Here is a 25,107-nt window from a genome sequence, read left to right on the forward strand (position 1 = left end):
CCCTCACTCCTCTTGGTATTTGTTATAATCTACTGTATGTGATTATTGTTATGCTGTAATGTCTATTGTCTGTACAAATCCCCTCTGAAATGTAAAGTGCTGCGGAATATGTCGGCGCTATAAAAATAAAATTTATTATTATTATTATTAAAAACGTCAGTCCGGCACAGAAAAAATAAGCCCTCACCTGACCCCAGATCATGAAAAATGGAGACGCTACGGGTCTCGGAAAATTGCGCAAATTTTTTTTTTTTTTTTTTTTTTTTTAGCAAACTTTAGAATTTTTTTTCACCACTTAGATAAAAGAGGACATAGACATGTTTGGTATCTATGAACTCGTAATGACCTGGAGAATCATAATGGCAGGTGATATTTAGCATCTAGTGAACCGAACAAAAAAGCCAAGCAAAAAACAAGTGTGGGATTGCACTTTTTTTGCAATTTCACCGCACTTGGAATTTTTTTCCCGTTTTCGAGTACACGATATGGTAAAACCAATGATGTCATTTAAAAGTACAACTCGTCCCGCAAAAAATAAGCCCTCACATGGCCATATAAACGGAAAAATAAAAAAGTTATGGCTCTGGAAAGAAGGGGAGGGAAAAATGAAAATGTAAAACCAAAAATACCCCTGGTCATTAAGGGGTTAAGCCAAGTGTTAATATCTCAAGAACAGCTGCAAAATTTACTATGCAGTAAATAGCAAAAGTGCATGTTTTTACATCACCACACGACATAAGCCATTGATGATGGTGGGAATAACCCTGTGTGCACAGTATATAGATGCTGAATCAGTATCTGCCATAGACACATACAGAGGCATTTGATATATTTTCCTTCTGAAAGGCTATACAGACAGATATGTTTCTACCATGTAAACTATTTATCTGGGGAACTGTACAAATCACACAAACAATCAATAGGATTTGCTTTTTCCTGCTTGAGGCCATTCTGATCAATGTCCTGACATATGGAAGACATTTCTACCAGGACTAATACATCTCCATAGATTATTGGTATGAGCTGAATTATTGATGCGCTGATCTGGGATCTATGGTGGACTCCGGCCCATCTACTCATTAACATGCACTTATCACCACGGAGGTAGGAATCAAGCTGCAGGCAGACAGCTCCGGCACGGATTGTCTAGGGAGGGGACGAATAGGTTAAAAGCCAAACACTTGGATCCTTATTTGCGCACCTGCCATACAACTCAGATTCTATAGAAATGAGACGGTTTGGAATGAGAGAGGAGTGAATGGATAGGCAGGAACCTGGTACAGTGGCCACATCAGTAATCTGTGGCTGCTGGTCAGGAGCCCTGTGAACCGCCTCAAGGCTCCACATGCATTAGATTAGGCTCAGCCAAACCCCACCCATATTCTACATTTAAGAGGGGCGCCAACTGACTGATGTCATGGGAGATGTCGAACTCCCTGAGATAAGCCACCGGACAATGTGTCGGCTCCTGTGTTTGGCAGAGATGGCGGTCAGCCAAACAATCGGCCAAAGCATTGCTCAGCCAAAAGCCACCTAGCATACCAGGTGCTGCTTCTGATTGGTAGGCCTGACTCAATGCCATGCGTGCGTCATGGTACAACAATGACGTCATATCGGGCCTACAAACCGGAACCAGATCTGGGGATTTTGGTAGGTAAGAGGTGGATCACATGGCTCCCGGCCATCAGCCACGGAGTACTGGACTGGCTGCTGGATCAGGCCCCAACAAGTAAATTTGCTCATCTCCATTGGGTATCTTCACCCTTCTGTACAGAAACTATATATAGTATGGAATAGGTGAGAAGTGCCTGTCTGTCCACTAGGTGGCAGTATAGCTGAGCTTTTCACCAGCAGTCTGCAGTATTTTGTACACAGGTCATACAAAGAAGCAGGAGCGAACATCCTGACATCATCTCAGCACTTACATGTATTAGCTGGCCTGGAAACATATCAAAGCTTTATTATCATCCAGCCTGAACTAGATGAAGTCAGCGGGCTGAGACTCACAAGCGCATGTAATACCATACATTTCATAGAAACTCATCCATGTCGTCCCCCCGCCTGTTCCAGATGAATTTCCAAAGTTTCTAGCTGACAGATTTTACAAGGATTTTGTAACTACAGAATAGTTATAACAAGATAATGAGTGCAGCCCTATACAGATGGCACATCAAGGTATTCTGGGAGCCTGCGTCTTCTTCTCAAAACCTTTCACTATTAAGGAAAAGTCAACGTTGGTAGTAAAATCCCAAATTAAAAAAAAAAAAAACAACAAAAACACAAAAGTCCTGACTGGGACAGAAAAAACACTGTGTGCTCGAGCTGAATGTCTTCCTATAGTTTGCCAATTTGCATGGTCTCTTTTTCTATCCAAACGACCTGTGCTTACAAAAGAGGCATTTACATAGACATTGTGGAGTTTGCAAATCACTTGCATCAATAAGTTTATTGGTTCTATTCGCTTTAACTTCGGCAATTTTTAACTCTTGCTTTTTCCTCCTCTTCTTCCATTACTTTTTCATTTTTCCCACCTATCTAGCTGTTGTAGCAAGGCTTGTTTTTATGTAGAATAAATGGTTTAAAAAATGCTAAATTTTGTTAAAAAATATATATATATTTTTCGTCGTTTTTATTCCCTGACGGAGACTTGAGCCTGCGATCACGTGAGTGCAAAAGTCGAGTGACAAAAAACTGCCGCTGTCAGAAACTACCGTGCATAAGTGTGAGAGGTCAGAGCTGCAGGATAGGTGATAAACACAATGTATGAGCACCAAGACCCCCGCCGATCAGGATACATGGGCTGGTAATGGAGAATTTTACTTATTGGTCAATGGGATCGGCAAGAGGTGCTCTCCCATCTTCATCAGTCCCATACAGATAGTGAACGAGTCGGTGGTCTCACATTCGCACTACCGCTCCATTCACACAGGGGACTTTGGGAACCACCTCCTTGTGCAGAGGTCAGAGAGCTACAACCTCAGCGATCAAACAATAATCACCTCTGTTTAGTTGAAAAAAAGAATTTCTCCACTTTGGACAATCCTGACTTCTTAACAGTAAACGTATCAGAAAGTGGCTCTTTTTTTGGGACCTCCAGCGATCAAATATAATTGGAGGGAAAATCTGGTAGTGTTTAGCATGATGCCCACTGAGTAATGGAAGCCAGGACAGGTCCTGCAGAGCAACCAATCCTCTCCACTATGTACAACAGGTGAGGATCTCGAATGTTGGACACGGCATTATTATCCAGAATTCTCAAATAGATTATATAAACTTAACTAAAAATGTACTTTTATTCCAACGTTTGGCACACGCTAATGAGGCAGGACTAGACCGGTTGAGTGTCTCCTCCACCACACTAGTCCGGCCTCCTTACAGTCCCAGTTATGGTAGGACTGCCAACATGTCACGCGCATACGTGAGATTTCCAGCAGTCCTAACAAGATGTGGGTTATATACACCTGTCCAATGTAACTAGACAATCTGATGAGAAAATGATGTAGGACTAGTCTGGGGAAAGAGATGCTCCACTGGACTAGTCCTCGTTTATTAGCCTGTGCTTAGCAGGGAAATAAAAGTTTATAAATGGAATCTATCAACACTTTTGAGCTATGAAACCTATTAATATGGGTATACAAGTTATAAAATGCTGAAAAAAGTCCTACGGCCCGGGTCACACTTGCGAGTGCAATGCAAGAAACTTGCGCATCAATACCTGGCACTGCTGCCAGCACTCAGGACCGGAGTGTGCGGCTGCATGTCTTTCTATGCAGCTGAACTCTCCAGTCCGAAACGCCGGTGGCAGTGCCAGGTATTGATGCGCAAGTTTCTTGCAGTGCACTCGCAAGTGTGACCCCGGCCTACCTGTGTGCCTCATATCAGATGCCTTGATGTTGAGAAATCCGCTTTTATCATTCCAGGCTATGGGGAGGAGGTTGCCAGTAACATTCCTCTGCCTTCCTACCTCATTATCATGTGAATCATCTCCCACAGCGTTACTGTGTGCATGTGACCTCAGGTTTTCGTCCTGTAATCTCGCGCCTGCACAGTTCCAGTGCCGTCATTCCTCTTCAGTGTACTGCCCTTCTCTAGGCATTGGTTTAACGTTCCTACTGAGCAGACACTGTCGAATCCATGGTACTTCCACTCTCAGCGTTCTCCAGAGGGCAGAAACGAGGGGGGCGGAAGTACCAGTGACTCGCCTGCACAGTAGGAACGTGAAGCCAATGCACAGTAGGAACGTGAAGCCAATGCTCAGCGAAGGGCGGAACACTGAACACTGAAGAATGACGACGGCACTGGGACTGTGCAGGTGCGAGATTACAGGACAAAAACCCAACGTCACAAGCACACAGTAAAGGGGGTTTCACACTAAGCGAGATCGCTAGCGATATCGCTCAAGCGTCACCGATATTGTGACGCAACAGCGATATTGCTAGCGATCGCACTAAGTGTGAAATGTAGCGGCGACAAACAAGAGTTTGAATCGCAGAAGCTTGGTCGCTGACCTATAAAAGTATCACGTTCAAAAATTAAAAGAATGGGGGCGGGCGCGGTCTCTAAAGTAAAATGGCTGCCCAGACATGTGCATATGGACACAATGGACATACAAAAGTTTATGCTTTCAAAAAGAAAGCAATGGTGGTGAGCCCGGAAAGCAAAAAAGGAAAACAAATAAAATTGCGTACACAAAAATTATAACTTTTGACCCAAAACAAACCTACCTTTGACGGTGTGAAAAATCTGAAAGTTATGGAGGAGGAAAAAAAAAAAAAAAAACGTAACTAGCACTGTTGATTCTTCAGATGGTCTCAAAAATGGAGGTGTTGGAAAATAACGCTGATGAGTCTTCAAGAGGGTTGCTGAAGGACGAACAGCAAAATCAAACCAAAAAATGCACTTGTCTCTCTAAGGAGAAAAATGCTGGTTTTGAAGCTAACCACAGCGCTCCAGAGATTTAAACTGAAACACTACTACGTCCTCTTTAATGACGCCGCCGGCCAATGAGAGCGCAACAGTGACCACCAATCGGTGCTTGGGGGGCGTTGTAAATGAAACGCTGAAGCACGCCCACCGAGGTCTGAATCGCTTTCTGTTAAGTAATGTGAAAGGTACTCAACGACCAACGAGGTCGCTATGCAGATCGCTGATCTGTCTAGAGTCGTTGACGAGATTGGACTGTTTGAAAGCTATCTAGCGATCACGTAACGACGCACCAGCGATCTATGCCTGGTCGGATCGCTATCGCTGGTGCGCCGCTATGTGTAAAAGGCCCTTAACACTGTGAGAGGCGATTCACATAATAATGAAGTACGAAGGCAGAGTTATCTTCTGGGCAACATCTTCCCCAGAGCATGGAAGAGATCATTTACATAAAGTGATAAAAGGTGAGTTATCCACAACAAGGCATCCGATATGAGGCACACAGGGATAACTTTTCTCAGCAGCCTATAACCTGTGTGCCCATATTAATAGGTTACAGAGCTCAAAAGTGGTGACAGATTCTCTTTAAAATTAGTAAGTCACATAAAAGTAATTGGGCCTGTGCACATATGTCGCAGATTTGTCACAAAACCTGAAGGGTTTCCTGAAGTCAGAAAAGTGAATTAGAATCCTGAAGTCCCGTGCACGCGTTGCTTATTTGTGACTTGCATCAAGTCAATTCTTGAAGCATTTTTACTGCAAATTTCTAATGAGAGGGGAAAAATTTGCACCAAAAACGCATGTAAAAAACAGCAAAAACACGCCTTTTTTATGTAGCCCTTTTCCTGCCAAGAGATGCAGAATTTTCTGCACCTGAGTTTTGGGTGCTTTCACACATGCAAGTTTGGCCTTGTTCAAAAAACACATGGAACATGTTGGTTTAAAAAAAATGCATGCTTTTTTTCTTTCAACTGAGGGGACTATTTAATGAATTGGGCATTTATTATGTTATTTTTATTAGTGTGCCCTACAGCTTTATTTTCTGTTTTTGATGCAGATTTTAATGCCAAAGCAAGGAACGGATAGAAAAGCGTAATATAGGAATCCATCTGTGACTATTCTCTTATTTTAATCCACTCCTAGTTTTGGCTTCCCAAACTGCAAGTACCCTAGTAATAAAGACATAAAGACTAATGGCATCAATCCATGCAAACGATCCTCTAAACTGTAGCAGGGAAATCCTAGTTTTCTGTGGTTAGAATTTATTTTAAAGTGGGGAAAAACGGATTAGAGAAAAAAAAAGTCTATTGATATGTGTGATTGCTCTTCCAATGTAAGCCTCCGGGTCTACAGAAATGAATATTACACTGCCTAAAGTCAGCCGGCTTGGAATTCCTGGAGAGAATATGGCTGGGATTAGATTTCAGTATTGCGGCATGAAATATCTCGGGGAAGGGTAACCCAATTAGTGCGAGTTCCTGGATGATGGATGAGGACAGAGGAGTAAAGTCTCGGATTGCACTGAATGATCACAGTCACTGTGTCTATTAACCTTGGTAATACATTGGGGCATCCCCGGCCATGACTAGGGATTTACAGGAACTGTTCTTAAAGGGAAAGCTCACTGTATTAAATTTTGTTTCATTCTGGTTTATTGAAAATGCACTGAAAAATAGAGGCAGACGTGGATATATCTATTCAACTGTCGCTGCAATTTCTATGCTTACATAAATCAAAAGCATAAAACATAAGAAACTGTAATATTTGGAGAAAAATGCCTCTTTCCCCACTTATGAGGCACTTCTTCTCCTCACTCTGAAATATTTCTTGAGACAGAAGATGTAAATAACATTGGGAAATTCTATGTACTATTACTATTTATTTCCTTGCTGTAAAATGTGCTCATTTTGTTTTTTTTCTTAGATTTTGTCTGTAAAATGTTTTACACTTTGCACACATATCAGCTTATAGTCCGGCTCTTTTATTTGGTTTTGCTGTAATTTCTTGTACTTTGTACAAACAGGAGCGTCCCTATGGGTACAACTTGTCGTGGTCGGATGGCTTTTACGCTTTCTTGATCAAAATAGTGTTAACTAAGTACCCCATGTTATTTACATGTACGATCACTATTTACTTGCTGTAGGGTATATGCTAATTTGTTCTTGGGTTTTGTCTGTAAAATGGCCACAGTGTGAACATCATCTTACACTCTGCACATAGACCAGCTTATAGTCCGGCTCATTTATTTGGCTTTGCAAGACTTTGTTTCTAGTCTGAAACCGTGGAGAAAATTTGCTTCATTTTTGTTTTATTGTAAATGAGCTGGAGCAACAAAAATAATTGTAAAAGTGAATATAACTTTGTCACTACAATGTCAACCCTTACATAAATCAATGGTGTAATATAAAGAAAATGTGTAATATGCAGTGGCATGTAAATTTTGGGCACCCTATCAAAATGATTGTTTTTGTGAATAGTTAAGCAAGCTGAAGATGTAATGTCCTTTAAAAGGTCTAAAGTTAAAAATGACACATTTCCTTTTGATTTTAGGCATAAAAAATAATAATAATTTGATATTTTGTGTGTGTTTTCCATCTTAAAAAATACAAAAAGGACAATGAGGTGATGCTAAAATTTGGACACCCTTGGAGATTTGTGTGCTCAGATAACTTTGACCATAGTTTCATTCCTTAACCCCTTTACTCCCAAGGGTGGTTTGCATGTCAATGCCCGGGCCAATTTTTACAATTCTGACCACTGTCCCTTTATGAGGTCATAACTCTGGAACGCTTCCATGGATCCCGGTGATTCTGATATTGTTTTCTCGTGACATATTGTACTTCATATTAGTGGTAAAATTTCATTCATATAACTTGCGTTTGTGAAAAAAACGGAAATTTGGCGAAAATTTAGAAAATTTCACAATTTTCCAGCTTTGAATTTTTATGCTCTTAAATCACAGAGATATGGCACACAAAAAAAAATTAATAAGTAAAATTCCCCACATGTTTACTTTACATCAGCACAATTTGGGAATCAAAATTTTTTTGTTAGGAAGTTATAAGGGTTAAAAGTTACCAGCGATTTCTCATTTTTACAACACCATTTTATTTTCACGGACGACATCACATTTGAAGTCACTTTGAGGGGTCTATATGATAGAAAATACCCAAAAGTGACACCATTCTAAAAACTGCACCCCTCAAGGTGCTCAAAACCACATTCAAGAAGTTTATTAACCCTTCAGGTGCTTCACAGGAATTTTTTGAATGTTTAAAAAAAAAAATGAACATTTAACTTTTTTTCACAAAAAAAATTACTTCAGGTTCATTTTTTTTATTTTACCAAAGGTTACAGGAGAAATTGGACTGGAAAAGTTATTGTGCAATTTGTCCTGAGTAGGCTGATACCTGATATGTGGGGGGGAACCACTGTTTGGGCGCATGGCAGAGTTTGGAAGAGAAGGAGCGCTGTTTGACTTTTTCACTGCAAAATTGGCTGGAATTCAGATCGGATGCCATGTCAAGTTTGGAGAGCTCCTAATGTGCCTAAACAGTGGAAACCCCCACACAAGTGACCCCATTTTGGAAACTAGACCCCCCAAGGAACTTATCTAGATATGTGGTGAGAACTTTGAACCCACAAGGGCTTCACAGAAGTTTATAAAGTACAGCCGTACAATTAAAAAATCATATTTTTTCCACAAAAATGATCTTTTCGCCCCCAATTTTTATTTTCCCAAGGGTAACAGGACCCCAAAAGTTATTGTGCAGTTTGTCCTGAGTACGCTGATACCCCATATGTGGAGGTCAACCACTATTTGGGCGCATGGCAGAGTTCGGAAGGGAAGCAGCACCATTAGACTTTTTTGGCTGGAATTGAGATCGGACGCCATGTCGCGTTTGGAGAGCCCCTGATGTGCCAAAACAGTGGAAACCCCCAATTCTAACTCCAACTCTAACCCCAACACACCCCTAACCCTAGCCCTAACCCTAATGGGAAAATGGAAATAAGCACTTTTTTTTATTTTATTATTTTTCCCTAACTAAGGGGGTGATAACGGGGAGTTTGATTTACTATTTATGGCGGCTTTTTTTATGTTTGGCAGCTGTCGCACGCTAAAAGACGCTTTTTATTGTAAAAATAGTTTTTGCATCACCACATTTTGAGAGCTATAATTTTTCCATATTTTGACCCACCGATTCATGTGAGGTCTTTTTTTTGCGGGACGAGTTGACATTTTTATTGGTACCATTTTCGGGCACGTGACACTTTTTGATCGCTTTTTATTCCGATTTTTGGGACGCAGAATGAACAAAAACCAACATTTCATGAATTTCTTTTGGGGGGTGCATTTACAGAGTTTTGTGTGCGGTAAAATTGATAAAGCTGTTTTATTCTTCTGGTCAGAACGGTTACAGCGATACCTCATTTGTCTCGTTTTTTTATGTTTTGGCGCTTTTATGCAATGAAAACAATTTTATATAAAAAATAATTATTTTTGCATCGCTTTATTCTGCGAGCTATAATTTTTTTATTTTTTCGATGATGACGCTGTGTGGTGGCTGTTTTTTTGCGGGATAAGATGACATTTTCAGCGGTACCATGGTTATTCATATCCGTCTTTTTGATCGCACGTTATTGCACCTTTTGTTCGGCGATATGATGATAAAGCATTATTTTTTGCTTCGCTTTTTATTTTTTAAGGGGTTCAATAAAGGGGTTAACTAGTGGGACAGTTTTATAGGGCGGGTCGTTACGGACGCGGCGATACCGAATACGTGTACTTTTATTGTTTTTTTTATTTCCAAAAATTGAATTTATTAGGGAAAATTTATTTAATTTTATTTAGCGATTTTTTATAAATTATTTTTACACTTTTTTTTTTTTTTACTTTATTACATTGTCCCAGGGGGGACATAACCGTGATGTGACAGATCGCTGATCTGTCACATCACAGATCGCTGTGACAGATCAGCGATCTGACACAGGCGCTACACAGGCTTCCTCATGCCTGCACTCTGCTGTGATAATCAGCTGATACCCGGCCGCTATCAGCGGCGCTCCCCCCCCCCCCCCCCCCCCGAGCGCCGCTGATTGCGCTAGACTTACTATTCCGTCCTTGGGACTTAGGTCCCAGGTCACATGGATGGAATAGTACGTCTAATGTAGGAAAGGGGTTAATGAGCCTGGTAGGGATATGGCTTGTTCACCATCATCGTTAGGAAAGGCCAGGTAATGCAAATTTCTCAGCTTTTTAAAAGCCCAGCCTCCTCTCATCTTGTGCAAAACAGCTGCAGCCGTGGGTTCTTCTAAGCAGCTGCCTAGCTATGAAAATGGTAGAGGCTCACAAAGCAGGAGAAGGCTATAAGAAGATGGCAAAGCATTTTCAAGTTGCCGTTTCCTCAGTTCGAAATGTAATTAAGAAATAGCAGTTAAGATGAACAGTGAAGGTCAAGATAAGGTCTGGAAGACCAAGCAAATTTTCAGTGAGAGATGCTCGTAGGGTTGCTAGAGGCAAATCAGAACCCCCACTTAACTGCAAAAGACTTTCAGAAAGATGTAACAGACTCTGGAGTTGTAGTACATGGTTCTACTGTTCTGAGACACCTGGACAAATATGGCCCTCATGGAAGAGTCATCAAAAAAACCTCTCCTGCGTCCTCACTAAAAAATTCTGCGCCAAAAGTATGCAAATGAACATCTAAACAAACCTGATGCATTTTGGAAACAAGTCCTGTGTACTGATGAGGTTAAAACAGAATTCTATGGGCACAATGATCAAAGGTATGTGTGGAGTAAAAGGGCACAGAAATTCAGAAAAAGAACATCTTAACAATCATTAAGCATGGGGATCGATCAATCATGCTTTCGGGTTGTGTTGCAGCCAATGGCACGGGGAACATTTCACGGTTAGATGGAAGAATGGATTGAATGAAATTTCAACAAATTCTTGATGCAAACATAAAACCATTTGTTGAAGTTGAAAAGAGGATATCTTCTACAAATAGATAATGATCCTAAACACACGTCAAAATCCACAATAGACTACCTCAAAAGGCGCAAGCTGAAGGTTTTACAATGGCCCTCACAAGCCCTGATCTGAACATCATTGAAAATCTATGGCTAGACCTCAAAATAGCACTGCATGCAAGACGACCCAGGAATCTCACAGAACTTTTCCAAGGTTGAATGGATGAAAATCCCTCAAACAAGAATTGAAAGGCTCTTGGCTGGCTACAAAAAGGGTTAACAAGCTGTGATACTTTCAAAAGGAGGTGCTACTAGGTACTAACCATGCGGGGTGCACAAACTTTTGCACTGGCCCACTTTCCTTTTTGCAGTTTTTAAAATGTAAAAGTATATATATATATATATATATATATATATATATATATATACACATATATACACACACACAGTATATGTGTCATCTTTAACTTTAGGCCTTTTAGGGATCACTTCATCTTGAACTTGCTTAACTATTCACAATAACAGTAATTTTGACCCAGGGGTGTCCAAACCTTAAATTTCACTGTATATTAGAGAAAAATGTTTCTTTCCCCACTCATAAGCCACTTCTCCTCACTCTGAAATATGTTGAGAAAGACAGACTTTTCAGCTTACTAAGGAATCCAGGTTACATGCTGCCCATAGAAATCTATGGAGATGCGAGGAGACGGAGAATGTGCAAATGGAGACTGTGCTCTTGCTTTCTAGTACATGGGATTATTTTCCCAGTGCTGAATTCACAGCTACACTGCTCAGTACAGCTATGGTATGTCCTCTATGCTGCAGCTACATCTGAGGATCTGCTACAGTGAAACAAGGGAGCAGGATCTCTTATTTTTTTTTTGTGAAGAGTCATACAAATAGTTATAGCAGTCTGCACCCACTCTCGAGCTGAGCTTAGGAAAAAATGAAAATTAGAAATGAAGCATGCAGAAGGGGAAAACTGGTAAAAAATGTATTATGCAAGTCTTATAGTGAAAAGTAGACATAGTGCAAAAGACAAGGGGGAGCATAGAGGAATAGGTTAGAATACTTGATAAATTTATAAAAAAATTTCAATTTTTTTTTTTTTATGTGACTTGGATAATTCTGTTCATAGCAAAGGGTGGAACTGGGAGTGTTAGATCATCTTGTAGAGCCAAAAAATGTATTCTGTCCCAACTTACCTTGTGAAGCCCGTCCGTGGCGCGAGTCTACACTGTGCTGCCTCCTCTCTTGTGGCTCCTCATTCCCCCCATCTAGAAAAGAAGAAATAGGTGAGCGAATGCGATAGAAATCTTCTTGATACGTAATACCCTGAAATACACTAACTGGAAAATGTGAAACCAACGTCTGTCTAGTATTACACAATATAAACTGGTTCTGGATGAACAATCTGAGAAACATGTTCAGGCACCTCTGATGATCTATTAGCTAGCACCATCGAAGATTCAGGTCAAGAACAACTTCAGCAAACAAGAAGCGAATGATGGGACTCCCTAACCTGTACATCAAAGAGACGGCGTGCTTCCTGGCTTGATTGGAACAATATACAACCTCATCTTTTAGATCAAGACCAAGGGCACCGAGCAAGAGATCAGCCTATGAAGATCACTGACCAGGTATGAAACATTAGCCCTGTTGTCCACACTTAGGAGTCATTCGTCCTGCAAGGTCATCACAAAGTTGTTTGAGCCATAAAGTAATCCGCTCCACAACCTGTGTGCACAAAACTTTAATACCAAACAAAAAGCTAATAATTAACTTGGACTGGGCACTTATTGGAGATCAGACACAGGAATATCTTGAAAAATAAGATATATCCATGAAGCAAATTGGTTAATATCCTGCTCAGTAATAATAATAAATAAGTTTCATGCCCCTTTCTTTGCAAAAACAGCAGCAATGAACTTAGGAGTGTGGCTGGCGGAGGGGTGAGGTGATTGATAGCGTGAGATCATGGCTGTACACAAACTCTGCAGTGCAGTCTGCCTAATCTATTCTGCTGCAGTTTCCTCTGTGTCTACGAAGACTGGAAAGACTACTAGAGGAATGGCGAGATTCGCTGACATGCCCTTCAGTGGAAAGACTACTAGAGGAATGGCGAGATTCGCTGACATGCCCTTCAGTGGAAAGACTACTAGAGGAATGGCGAGATTCGCTGACATGCCCTTCAGTGGAAAAACTACTAGAGGAATGGCGAGATTCGCTGACATGCCCTTCAGTGGAAAGACTACTAGAGGAATGGCGAGATTCGCTGACATGCCCTTCAGTGGAAAGACTACTAGAGGAATGGCGAGATTCGCTGACATGCCCTTCAGTAATGATAATACCCTATAGTGACTAAATGTGACTGGGATCCAAGGGTTAACGTTTCTTCTTGGGGAGAATGACATGTCAATCCTGACATGCCAAGGTGTCTACGAAGACTGGAAATGTTACTAGAGGAATGGCGAGATTCGGTGACATTCCCTTCAGTGATAATATCCTATAGTGACTAAATCTGACTGGGATCCAAGGGGTAACGTTTCTCCTTGCAGAGAGTGACATGTCAAGCCTGACATGCCATGGCGAGGAGACTTTTAAGCTGCAATCTGGGAAATATGCAATTGTCTCTTCAAAGAAGAGGCCTAGAACAATGGGTGCCACAGATTGGAAGCACTTCCTATAGGTGCCACTAGTGTTCTAGTCCTCTTCCTCTTTGAACATAAAATTTGCATAAATTGACTGAGCATTGAACCTGGCAGAATCCAAGTGAATAGAAGAGGTGTCACATGAAGCTATTGGGCTCCAATGTGAAGTCAAGCAGGGCACAGTTCACCTATGTCTTATGAGGAAAGGTTGCAGGATTTGGGAATGTTTAGCTTGCAGAAGAGAAGACTGAGAGGAGACTTAATAGCTGTCTACAAATATCTCAAGGGCGGTCACATCGTAGAAGGATCATCTTTATTCTCATTTGCACAAGGAAAGACTAGAAGCAATGGGATGAAACTGAATGGGAGGAGACACAGATTAGATATTAGAAAAAACTTTTTGACAGTTAGAGTGATCAATGAGTGGAACAGGCTGCCACAGGAGGTGCTGAGTTCTCCTTCAATAGAAGTTTTCAGACAGAGGCTGGACAGACATCTGTCTGGGATGATTTAGCGAACCCTGCTGTGAGCAGGGGGTTGGACCAAATGGCCCAGGAGGTCCCTTCCAACTCTACGATTCTATGATTACGTGCCATTTATGATACCAGTGGCCCATGGGGTAACCTTACGCACCAGGAGCCCAGGGGGTGACTACCTCTCCTGTAATACTTATGTTTAGTTTTGCCACAGGAATCACTTACGTTTCACACTTTCACCAAGTCTCACATGCCACGAGATAAAAGATGAAGTAATTAAAAGCCCCCATACCATATCAGCTGACAATCTAATGCACATGGGGGCTTCCCGATTCTCAGACTTTCTGACCCTTATCTCCCCCAATATCATGGGGAGATATAGGTAAGGCGAGTTAAATTTCTCTGTTGTTGCATTACCATGAACCCGCAAACATTCCTGTTTATGGGGGGAGTCAGTGACGTAGTTGATGGCCAAATGAGCGTATGGCCAGCTTAAACAGTAGTGCTGCCAGTGGGTGCAACGGAGATCCAAACCTCACTGTAACAACACAGTTTCTTGGGTCTCCTTTTTTTGGGGACAAGTACAAATCAGCTGGGAATTACTATCCCTGATCTGGATAAGGCTGCTCATTACCAGATATGTTGTTTAATGACAAAAAACTGGTTAACACAAGAAAAGCTGGCCCAGGCTGATCGGAATACATTTAAAAGAGGAAAACATACGCTAACTTTCCACTGTGACTTCTACGAAATATGTGAAAACGAGTGTGCCCTGTTACTTAAAGGGAAATGGTCAGCATGTTTCTTAGAGCTGAAACTAGTAATGTCTGTATAGGTGCTTGTCCCCAAATAAAAATGGGAATACCTTTCTTTTTGTAGAGATGAAAATCTAGCTTAGATGTCATATGCAAATCAGGATGGAAATGCACTTGGGGGGGAAAAAAAGCTCAAGTGCACAGACACGCCCACAGTGCACTTTCATCCTGATTTGCATGTGGCTTTTACACATTTTTCATGACTGACATCTCAGAACATCATTTTTGTTGGGGAAGATAGATAACCATATGTCAAAATGTGATGAGTTTCCTAGAAAGTGTCTCTTGTCCATGAGCTGTGTTGGGTACTGCTCCAAAGGGTTTGCGCCATTAGTTTAACCTGGCAGTACCGGCTGACCAGCTCATGCTTATAGGGGCCTTTTTTCCTATCCCAATGAAAGATGTATGTCCCTGTACTGTGTCATGTTATCATCAGTTATCATCGTGACACCTCCTACTCTCACGGGTGATGTGCTGCCAATTACCATCCCTAAACAATCAGACCACCCAATAAACAAGAGGGGTTTTTTTTTCCAGTTCGTCGGGTGATCACCAGTATGTTTACACCGGCATATAATCGGAAACAAGTGTTCACATGAGCGATCCTATGCTGATTACTGGTGTAATTGCACGATTACCCCCCTCTACCTACTGAGAATACAGTGCCTACAAGTAGTATTCAACCCCCTGCAGATTTAGCAGGTTTGATAAGATGCAAATAAGTTAGAGCCTTCAAACTTCACACAAGAGCAGGATTTATTAACAGATGCATAAATCTTACAAACCAAAAAGTTATGTTGCTCAGTTAAATTTTAATAAATTTTAAACATAAAAGTGTGGGTCAATTATTATTCAACCCCTAGGTTTAATATTTTGTGGAATAACCCTTGTTTGCAATTACAGCTAATAATCGTCTTTTATAAGACCTGATCAGGCCGGCACAGGTCTCTGGAGTTATCTTGGCCCACTCCTCCATGCAGATCTTCTCCAAGTTATCAAGGTTCTTTGGGTGTCTCATGTAGACTTTAATCTTGAGCTCCTTCCACAAGTTTTCAATTGGGTTAAGGTCAGGAGACTGACTAGGCCACTCCAACACCTTGATTTTTTGCCTCTTGAACCAGGCCTTGGTTTTGTTGGCTGTGTGCTTTGGGTCGTTGTCTTGTTGGAAGATAAAATGACGACCCATCTTAAGATCCTTGATGGAGGAGCGGAGGTTCTTGGCCAAAATCTCCAGGTAGGCCGTGCTATCCATCTTCCCATGGATGCGGACCAGATGGCCAGGCCCCTTGGCTGAGAAACAGCCCCACAGCATGATGCTGCCACCACCATGCTTGACTGTAGGGATGGTCTTCTTGGGGTCGTATGCAGTGCCATCCAGTCTCCAAACGTCACGTGTGTGGTTGGCACCAAAGATCTCGATCTTGGTCTCATCAGACCAGAGAACCTTGAACCAGTCTGTCTCAGAGTCCTCCAAGTGATCATGAGCAAACTGTAGACGAGCCTTGACATGACAGTAAAGGTACCTTACGGGCTCGTCTGGAACGGAGACCATTGCGGTGGAGTACGTTACTTATGGTATTGACTGAAACCAATGTCCCCACTGCCATGAGATCTTCCCGGAGCTCCTTCCTTGTTGTCCTTGGGTTAGCCTTGACTCTTCGGACAAGCCTGGCCTCGGCATGGGAGGAAACTTTCAAAGGCTGTCCAGGCCGTGGAAGGCTAACAGTAGTTCCATAAGCATTCCACTTCCGGATGATGCTCCCAACAGTGGAGACAGGTAGGCCCAACTCCTTGGAAAGGGTTTTGTACCCCTTGCCAGCCTTGTGACCCTCCACGATCTTGTCTCTGATGGCCTTGGAATGCTCCTTTGTCTTTCCCATGTTGACCATGTATGAGTGCTGTTCACAAGTTTGGGGAGGGTCTTAAATAGTCAGAAAAGGCTGGAAAAAGAGATAATTAATCCAAACATGTGAAGCTCATTGTTCTTTGTGCCTGAAATACTTCTTAATACTTTAGGGGAACCAAACAGAATTCTGGTGGTTTGAGGGGTTGAATAATAAATGACCCTCTGAATAAACTTTTCACAATTTAAAAAAAATTAAACAGAGAAATAACATTCTTTTTTGCTGCAGTGCATTTCACACTTCCAGGCTGATCTACAGTCCAAATGTCACAATGCCAAGTTAATTTCCGAATTGTAAACCTGCTAAATCTGCAGGGGGTTGAATACTACTTGTAGGCACTGTACATGCCAAACCGAGGGTGCATATGTTTGGGGGGGGGGGGGGGGGGGGGGTCATGAGAGAGAGCCGTCAGCCCAAAAGTGCCCATAAACCTTACATAGTAGTCAGATAAAAAGTCTTTGGCCAACAGCTATCCCTTTTTATTGTTGCGCCCATTCACAACAATTAACCAATAGATGGTACCAGAAGATGGCCGGCTTGTCCCACCAGAGCCGACATGTTTGGCCGATATTAATTTTACGTATTTGGGTGCCTTTAGTTCCCAAGTCACTAACTGATAAAAAGAACAGTGCATGGACACCTAATTCCGACTTGCAAAAATTACAGTTATTTAAAAACCCCCAAAACATGAAAAAAAAAAACAAAACCTGGAGAAATGCTAATGCTTGTGTTGTGCAGTGAATACATTTAGTCTGGAATTTTTATGACTCCATATTCATGAAATGAATCCATTCAGTGTTATGCGCTCGGTCTTGCTCTGTACTTTTAGTACAAAATTGCAGAGTGTCGTTTAAAAGAAAGGAGGCGCAGATGGGGAGCGAACGTCTCCCAGGAGAGTAAAGAGCACTGAGGTCACATACTTAAAAATTAAACAACTGGCTATTTCTTTGCATACCGACTCCCCAGCGATGTCCTGGGTAACCTTGAGACTTGTAGAAAACGAGATGTCTGCTCTGTTTACAGGCAAACAGTATTAAAGCCTGACAACTGTGTGCATAAAACATGTATGAATGTAACACGTCCCCGCTGCTGGGGTGGGAGACAACATCGCTTTGGGGATACAACAATATACCCTTCACTCCTTTTACCAAGCTGACTTAGGATTGCAGGGGAGACCTTCTAAAAATCAGTTTTACCATGCAAAATTAAGATCGACCCATTGTCTGAAGTGTATGATGACCTCCCGACTGCCCACCGACAGACGTCAGGTAGTGCAGGGACCGGTGCTTGGAGATCAATCGCCCAATCCTTGATTCTAGAAGCGGCTCTCTAAAGGAGAAGACTGGAAACCTTGGATGATCGTTCCTGTATATGGAGTGAAGAATAGATCTTTGAATGACCTCTTTTTACTAGACATTTCCCATGATTCCGGAGAAGATCCCTCTTCTGATGAGGATTATATGAGTAATAGGATATATGGAATACAATTGCTGTGATATGACCACATGCTTTATGCATCTATTAGCCCTCTGTGTCTGTACTGTTACACACTTAACATTATGGCTGATCCAAACAATCAGGGCAATTGTTACCACCCACCTTTTGTGTGTCCCCTTTTTCCCTCATAGATTGTAAGCTTGCGAGCAGGGCCCTCATTCCTCTTGGTATCTGTTATAATCTATGTGATTGTTATGCTGTAATGTCTATCGTCAGTATAAGTCCCCTCTGAAATGTAAAGTGATGCGGAATATGTCGGCGCTATAGAAATAAAATGTATTATTATTATTATTATTATTATTATTATTATATGACAACTCCTTTCAGATTCCATCTATGTACCAAGAAGCTGGCTAAAAAAAAACCTTGATCCTTTGTTGCAGGGGGTTGTTATTTTTTATTCATATGTGCGTGGTTCAGAAACGCAGCACACGGAAGCAACGCGGACATATGTGTACCATTTGCTTTAAACTTGAACCCATTCAATAGACAAGAAGGCACCACACGAAAAAAAATGCGTCCCCAGCACATGTGGAAAATAAATGGATGTGTCAATTAGGTCTTGTTCAGATGCCCAAATTTTTGGTCAGCGTGCTCACTGACTAATGAAAGTTAATGAGGAAGTGCACAAGAGGAATTTTTTACTTGAACTGGCAATTTGTTTAGAAAAAAGTTGCATCATGCGCTAGTCTGGCCTATTTACTGTACAAAATATTGTAGTAACAGGCAGCTCTTGCACCTATCTGCCATGCGGACACGCTACCTTGGGCATATAATAGCACCTGCACCTATCCATAGTGTGGACGAGCTACCTTTGGCATGTAACAGCAGGCAGCTCCTGCACCTATTCGCCATGTGGACGAGCTACCTTTGGCATGAAACAGCCGGCAGCTCCTGCATTTATTTGCCATGTGGACGAGCTACCGTAGGCAACACCCATACACATTTGATGTAAGCAGACCCTGCAGACAAGCATATAATTTGAAAGGACATCTTTAACTAACCATACATTAAGAGGAATCTGTCAGCAAAACATGATGATCAAACCAAGTACAGAAGCTCAGAGCACTCTTGCAGTGGCCAAACAGTTCAGTGACATTTCTACTGATTTGCTTTGCATTTCTCTCCTCCCTGCCCTAGCACATATAAAGCCAAAGCTATCAATCAAGAAAGAAAAAAATCGGAAATAGATGGAAAACAAGAGAGTGGGAAAGTGCACTCAGCGGTACTGCCACAATGAGGGGGTCTCAGGGTGACTGTGCCTTGTTTGAACAGTCATTTTATGGCGGCAGGATCACTTTAATGTCTGGTTAGGTAAAAGTGGGCATACAAAATTATAGACTTATCTGTACATACTGCTGACACTGGGAGTGGGTGACCATTATATGCTTTGATCAAGTAAAATATTTAACCTCTCTCTCTCTTCTGGTATCTTTCCCTCCTTATTTAAGCATGCCATCATACATCCACTACTTAAAAAACCATCCCTCGACCAAAACTGTGCCGCTAACGATAGACCTGTCTCTAATCTTCCCTTCATCTCTAAACTCCTGGAACGCCTGGTCCACTCCCGTCTGATCCGCTATCTCTCTGATAACTCTCTTCTCAACCCTCTCCAATCCGGTTTCCGCTCTCTACACTCTACTGATCCTCCCTCTATAAAGTCTCTAATGATCTACTAACAGCTAAATCTATCGGTCACTACTCCATGCTAATTCTCTTGGATCTCTCTGCAGCATTCGACACTGTGGATCATCAGCTCCTCCTCACTATGCTCTGCTCCATCGGCATCAAGGACACCGTTCTCTCCTGGTTTTCCTCCTATCTCTCTGACCGCTCCTTTACTGTATCTTTTGCTGGCTCCTCCTCCTCTCATCTTCCCCTTACTGTTGGGGTTCCTCAAGGATCGGTTCTAGGCCCCCTCCTCTTCTCCTTGTACACTGCCCCTATTGGTCAAACAATCAGTAGATTTGGTTTCCAGTACAATCTCTATGCTTATGACACCCAATTATACGCTTCTTCTCCTGACATCACGCCAGCCTTTCTAGAAAACACCAGCGATTGTCTAAAGACTGTGTCTAACATCATGTCCTCACTATATCTGAAACTGAACCTGTCAAAGACTGAACTCCTTGTGTTTCCTCCCTCAACTAATGCACCTATACCCGACAATGCTATTTCCGTGTGTGGTTCCACTATTACTCCCCAGCAACATGCCCGCTGTCTTGGGGTCATACTTGACTCCGAGATTTCATTCACCCCCCACATCCAATCACTGGCTCGCTCTTGTTATCTGCATCTCAAAAACATTTCTAGAATTCGACCTTTTCTTATCTTTGACTCCGCAAAAATTCTTACTGTTTCTCTTATTCATTCTCGTCTGGACGACTGTAACTCTCTTCTAATCGGTCTCCCTCTTACCAAACTTTCCCCCCTCCAATCTGTCTTGAATGCTGCAGCCAGGATCATATTCCTCGCCAATCGTTACACCGATGCCTCTATCTTGTGCCAGTCATTACACTGGCTACCCATCCACTCCAGAATCCAGTACAAACTTATTGCCCTCACCCACAAAGCACTCCATGGCTCAGCACCACCCTACATCTCCTCCCTTGTTTCAGTCTACCACCCTACCCATGCCCTCCGTTCTGCTGATGACCTGAGGTTAGCATCCTCGATAATCAGAACCTCCCGTCTCCAAGACTATACACGTGCTGCGCCAATTCTTTGGAATGCACTACCCAGGTCAATACGAGTAGTCCCCAATCCCTACAATTTTAAGCGTGCCCTGAAAACTCATTTATTCAGACTGGTCTACCGTGCCTCAACACATTAACCTAATCTATCCCTGTGTGGCACAGCCAAAAGTTTTACCATAACCAGGTTCACCGTATCATGTTCCCACATGCTCTGTGTATCCATTAGCCCTCTGTGTATCCATTAGCCCTCTGTGTCTGTACTGTTACACACTTAACATTATGGCTGGTCCAAACAATCAGGGCAATTGTTAACACCCACCTTTCGTGTCTCCCCTTTTTCACTCATAGATTGTAAGCTTGCGAGCAGGGCCCTCGTTCCTCTTGGTATCTGTTATGATCTATGTGATTATTGTTATGCTGTAATGTCTATCGTCTGTACAAGTCCCCTCTGAAATGTAAAGTGCTGCGGAATATGTCGGCGCTATAGAAATAAAATTTATTTTTATTTTTATTATTATTATTATTATTATTATTATAAGTAGCTGTCATCTGGCAAGGGGTCTATACATTGTATAAACTAATGGATAAAAGGCAGGAAAGACTTCATACTATGCAGCATGGAAGGAACCAAAGGAAGGGAGGAGACAGAAAATAGTCAAATACCAGGAAACATTTCAAAAAAGTCCATAGAATGAAAGGTTCATGCTCAGAGTCTGGATTAGTCGTAGGGATCATGGTTGCTGCCCACCAAAAGGAACACAAAAAAATCCCACAAGGCTAGATACAAAGGTTTGCTAAATGGGAGTGAGAATAGAATAACTACAACTCTTTTTTAAGAGTATAATAAAGATGGAAACACACATACAAGGTCCAGTACCCATCTCAAGAGTCATCTGTATGTGCGGAAATATGTTATAAAACCAAAGGATAGCATTTTATATAGTGGTTGCCAATCCGCTGCAAAACCATATTAGGATGCATTGAGAGCTGCAGCTTTCTGGGAGTTGTAGTTCTGCAACAGCTAAAGACCATAAATTGAAGAGCAGATGTACCGTAAATAGGGTAATTATGGCAGACATACTCAGACTTATGTATAATACAGCGAATACATGTAATACACATAGCAAATACAAATAAAACCCGAACACTGCTAAAGAATAAACCACTTATCACATTAAAGTCCTCCAAAAGACAATGACATTTATCAATAGGCGCATGTAATACGGGAAACGATATTTCGGTCCAGAAACATAAAGACCACTTGATGTTGAGAATTCACACTCACACCCGAGTGTCCACACAGGTAGCAGTTCTTAAAAATCCAATAGACGGGTCATCACAGCTGTCTTCCTTCCCATTTCTAAAACAGAATAGTTGAGGACGTTCTCTTCGGTAGTGGAAATAATTTGTAAAAATCCTTCCATAAAATGGATTTTATTCTTACAAAAATATTTCTTTAAAATCACATAGAAGAATGGTCACCTGTCCAATACAGAGTTTCGCCTCTAGCTGCGAAGGCCCAGGAAGAAGCAGACAAGTGAAACTTGAAGTTAGTTGACCTGGAGAATGTTTTTATATGCTATTTTTAAGGAATTTTTTTGCTAGCAGAATAAAATCCCCTTTGCTGATGAAGTTTTGCTCATGGGTCTTCAGATTTGGGGGGACATATCCTAATTTTTTCTGCTTTAGGACGGGGCGATACATCAAAGAGCCCTGTGGATTTAAAAAAAGACTGCACTGGTCTACGTTTCTGGACTGGAAAGTCAAAGTTCTCATATTGTGCGCACCTAGTGACAAAAGAGAAAACATATGTACATTCATAAAGGTGTTTAATGGTTTATTGGGAGAAGGAGGCGCATACTCGGCACTGTAATTAACAAGACTCCTTTCTAAAAGTTGGGTCACTGCTGCGGTAAATTGCTAAATGACCTGCCGTAAAATCCAGCACTGAATTATAACTGCAGATATTTCTTTACCGACCTACAAATTACATTAAATAAAAGGTCTTTATTCGTTTTATAGTAGCTAGTTGGCCAATATCAATATCCATTTAGTGCAGTTGGGGTAATGGCACCCAGGGTGGGCTGCTGTCTGTATACTCGCTTGCTCCGTCGGTCTGCACGCTTTTCACTCTTGTTAGGAGCACTTCTCCAGCATCAGTGCTTGCGAGTCAGCACAACCATTAATTATTCATTACTAAACTGTCACTAATTTCCTCTCTTGCTTCACTTTGATGTGTTTTTCTGGAGCCTGCCAGTTCTCTTTAAGGAGCAGAAATGATATGAAGTGTAATCCTTTTCATCACCCCAGTCTACTCAGGATGGACAAAGCGGCAATAGGCATTTAACACTATATAGCACAGAACTAGCTTGTGCCTTTACCTCGGGCCTGTCACCCAATATGCTTTTAAGTGCACAAATCCATCATAAACCAGAGCAACTAAACACCGAGCGGCTCTACAATAATGGCAACTCGGTACGATGGGATATTATTTGTATGCTCTCAAGTCACATTTACTGTCCAAGTGACTTCAATCACCTGAAACCGTTCTCACCTTAATCCATAATGTCAGTGGGTAAACAGGAGATAAGCCCCATAGGATTGACACTTTGCCATTTACAAGACAGTCCACATAGCTAGGTGTGAATATGCCTTATGACTATTCTTTACATATGAGCGAATCTGGAAAGGTATGGTGCAGACCAGAAAAAATCTTGAATAATTCAATGCCATCTATACACTTCCCTGTAAATGTAGTCCATTGCGTAAACAGCGGGAAATTCTCATCACACAGTAGCTGCGGTGCATGATGTAGGTCATGAGATATAGAGATATGCGCTTATTATACAATTACCGTATATAATACCCAAGGGACCCAACAAAAGTGACTATATATGAGAACACTTCTGGCAAAAGTTTGGCATTTGTGTTCAATTTTACATCCTATGGGAATATACAGTATGCTTTAAAGGGTTTCTTTCATTTTCTATTTTCAGAAGCGCAGTGCTCCCCTGCCTCCTGCTTGTAGACAATGGGGCACTGCGCTCCTCCCTCCTGCTTGTCGATGACGGGGCAGTGTGCTCCTGAAGTTTGACAGTTTGGGCAATAGCATGGTTGAGTCACTGGCCTGAACGCTGCATTCTCTAATAGACAGATGTAGCTGGTAAGCTTCGTAACAAGCAGTACACTATAAAATAAAAAAAAATCATCAGTTCTTGAGAATTTTTAAAACAAGGTAAATTGCAAAGTTGCTTGATTTTTTTTTACATGCACTTTGCTGTTTTACCCATTTAAGAAGAAGAGACAAGCCCTTTCAGTGTGTCTGCATCTCTCAAACAATTACTAATTGTGAGTAATGAAAATAATTTGCTACATACAATGTAATATACTGAAGGATGATAGCTTCATGGAGTATCTGTAATGATGTTTCCAAATTTGTCTACTGAAAGATGATCTACAGCAGTGTTTCCCAAACTCCATTCCTCACAGCCCCCAACAACTGAATTCTGGATTTTCTTAGTATTTCACAGGTGAAAGTACCTGTGGCAATTTCTGATGCCTTGATAATAATTCCATCACCTGTGCAATACTAAAGAATTGCTAAATGCATGATGTGTTGGAGCCCCTGAGGACTGGAGTTTGCGAGAAACTGTTCTACAGTATGATCGCCCGGGCTAAATTTGGTGAAAAATCCACAGATGTGCCAGAAAAGTGGTACTGTAATCTCATCTATATACTGCGGATTGGTTTTTTTTTTCAGATTTCACCCTTTGCAATGCATAAGGCAAGTCTGCAACAAAGTCTGTGACAAATTCCCATGTAACTCATGCAGACTTTACATAAAATGTACTGCAAAATCTGCAGTGGAATTTATCTTCTCAATTTCTATACCATGGCGGCATGTGCTTAAATATCTTCAGCAGTGGCAGATGTGCCCTAGTGGAAGATTTGGAACATGGCCCCCACCTGCATTTTGGTCAGATGTATGGGATCTTGTAGCATAGCGTTCTAGATCCTATAAAGACATAAGTGTTCACCCCACAAGTAATAATGTCCCTGTCCTGGCTCTTTCTTGTAATAGTCTCCCTCATGCTATAACATTTTTCCCCATCCTGGGCTTCTTCCTGGCATAATGTTCCCATTCTCATCTGAGAAAGCATTTCCAGGTG

The 25,107-nt window shown here is 41.7% G+C and overlaps 1 protein-coding gene across 5 annotated transcripts in view; it reads right to left on the minus strand.

Moving 5' to 3' along the window:
• TANC2 (tetratricopeptide repeat, ankyrin repeat and coiled-coil containing 2) overlaps window positions 1-25,107 on the minus strand; it is a 621,767-nt gene that overhangs the window by 173,045 nt on the left and 423,615 nt on the right. For all 5 annotated transcript variants that reach the window (XM_073582321.1, XM_073582322.1, XM_073582320.1 and 2 more), the window contains one exon: window positions 12,102-12,173. In XM_073582321.1, the coding sequence (XP_073438422.1) occupies window positions 12,102-12,173 (72 nt within the window). The remainder of the gene's footprint in view (window positions 1-12,101; window positions 12,174-25,107) is intronic.

Source organism: Dendrobates tinctorius, unplaced genomic scaffold (assembly GCF_039654945.1).
Source record: "Dendrobates tinctorius isolate UK_male_01 unplaced genomic scaffold, ASM3965494v1 ptg000071l, whole genome shotgun sequence".
Classification (NCBI taxonomy): Eukaryota; Metazoa; Chordata; class Amphibia; order Anura; family Dendrobatidae; genus Dendrobates; species Dendrobates tinctorius.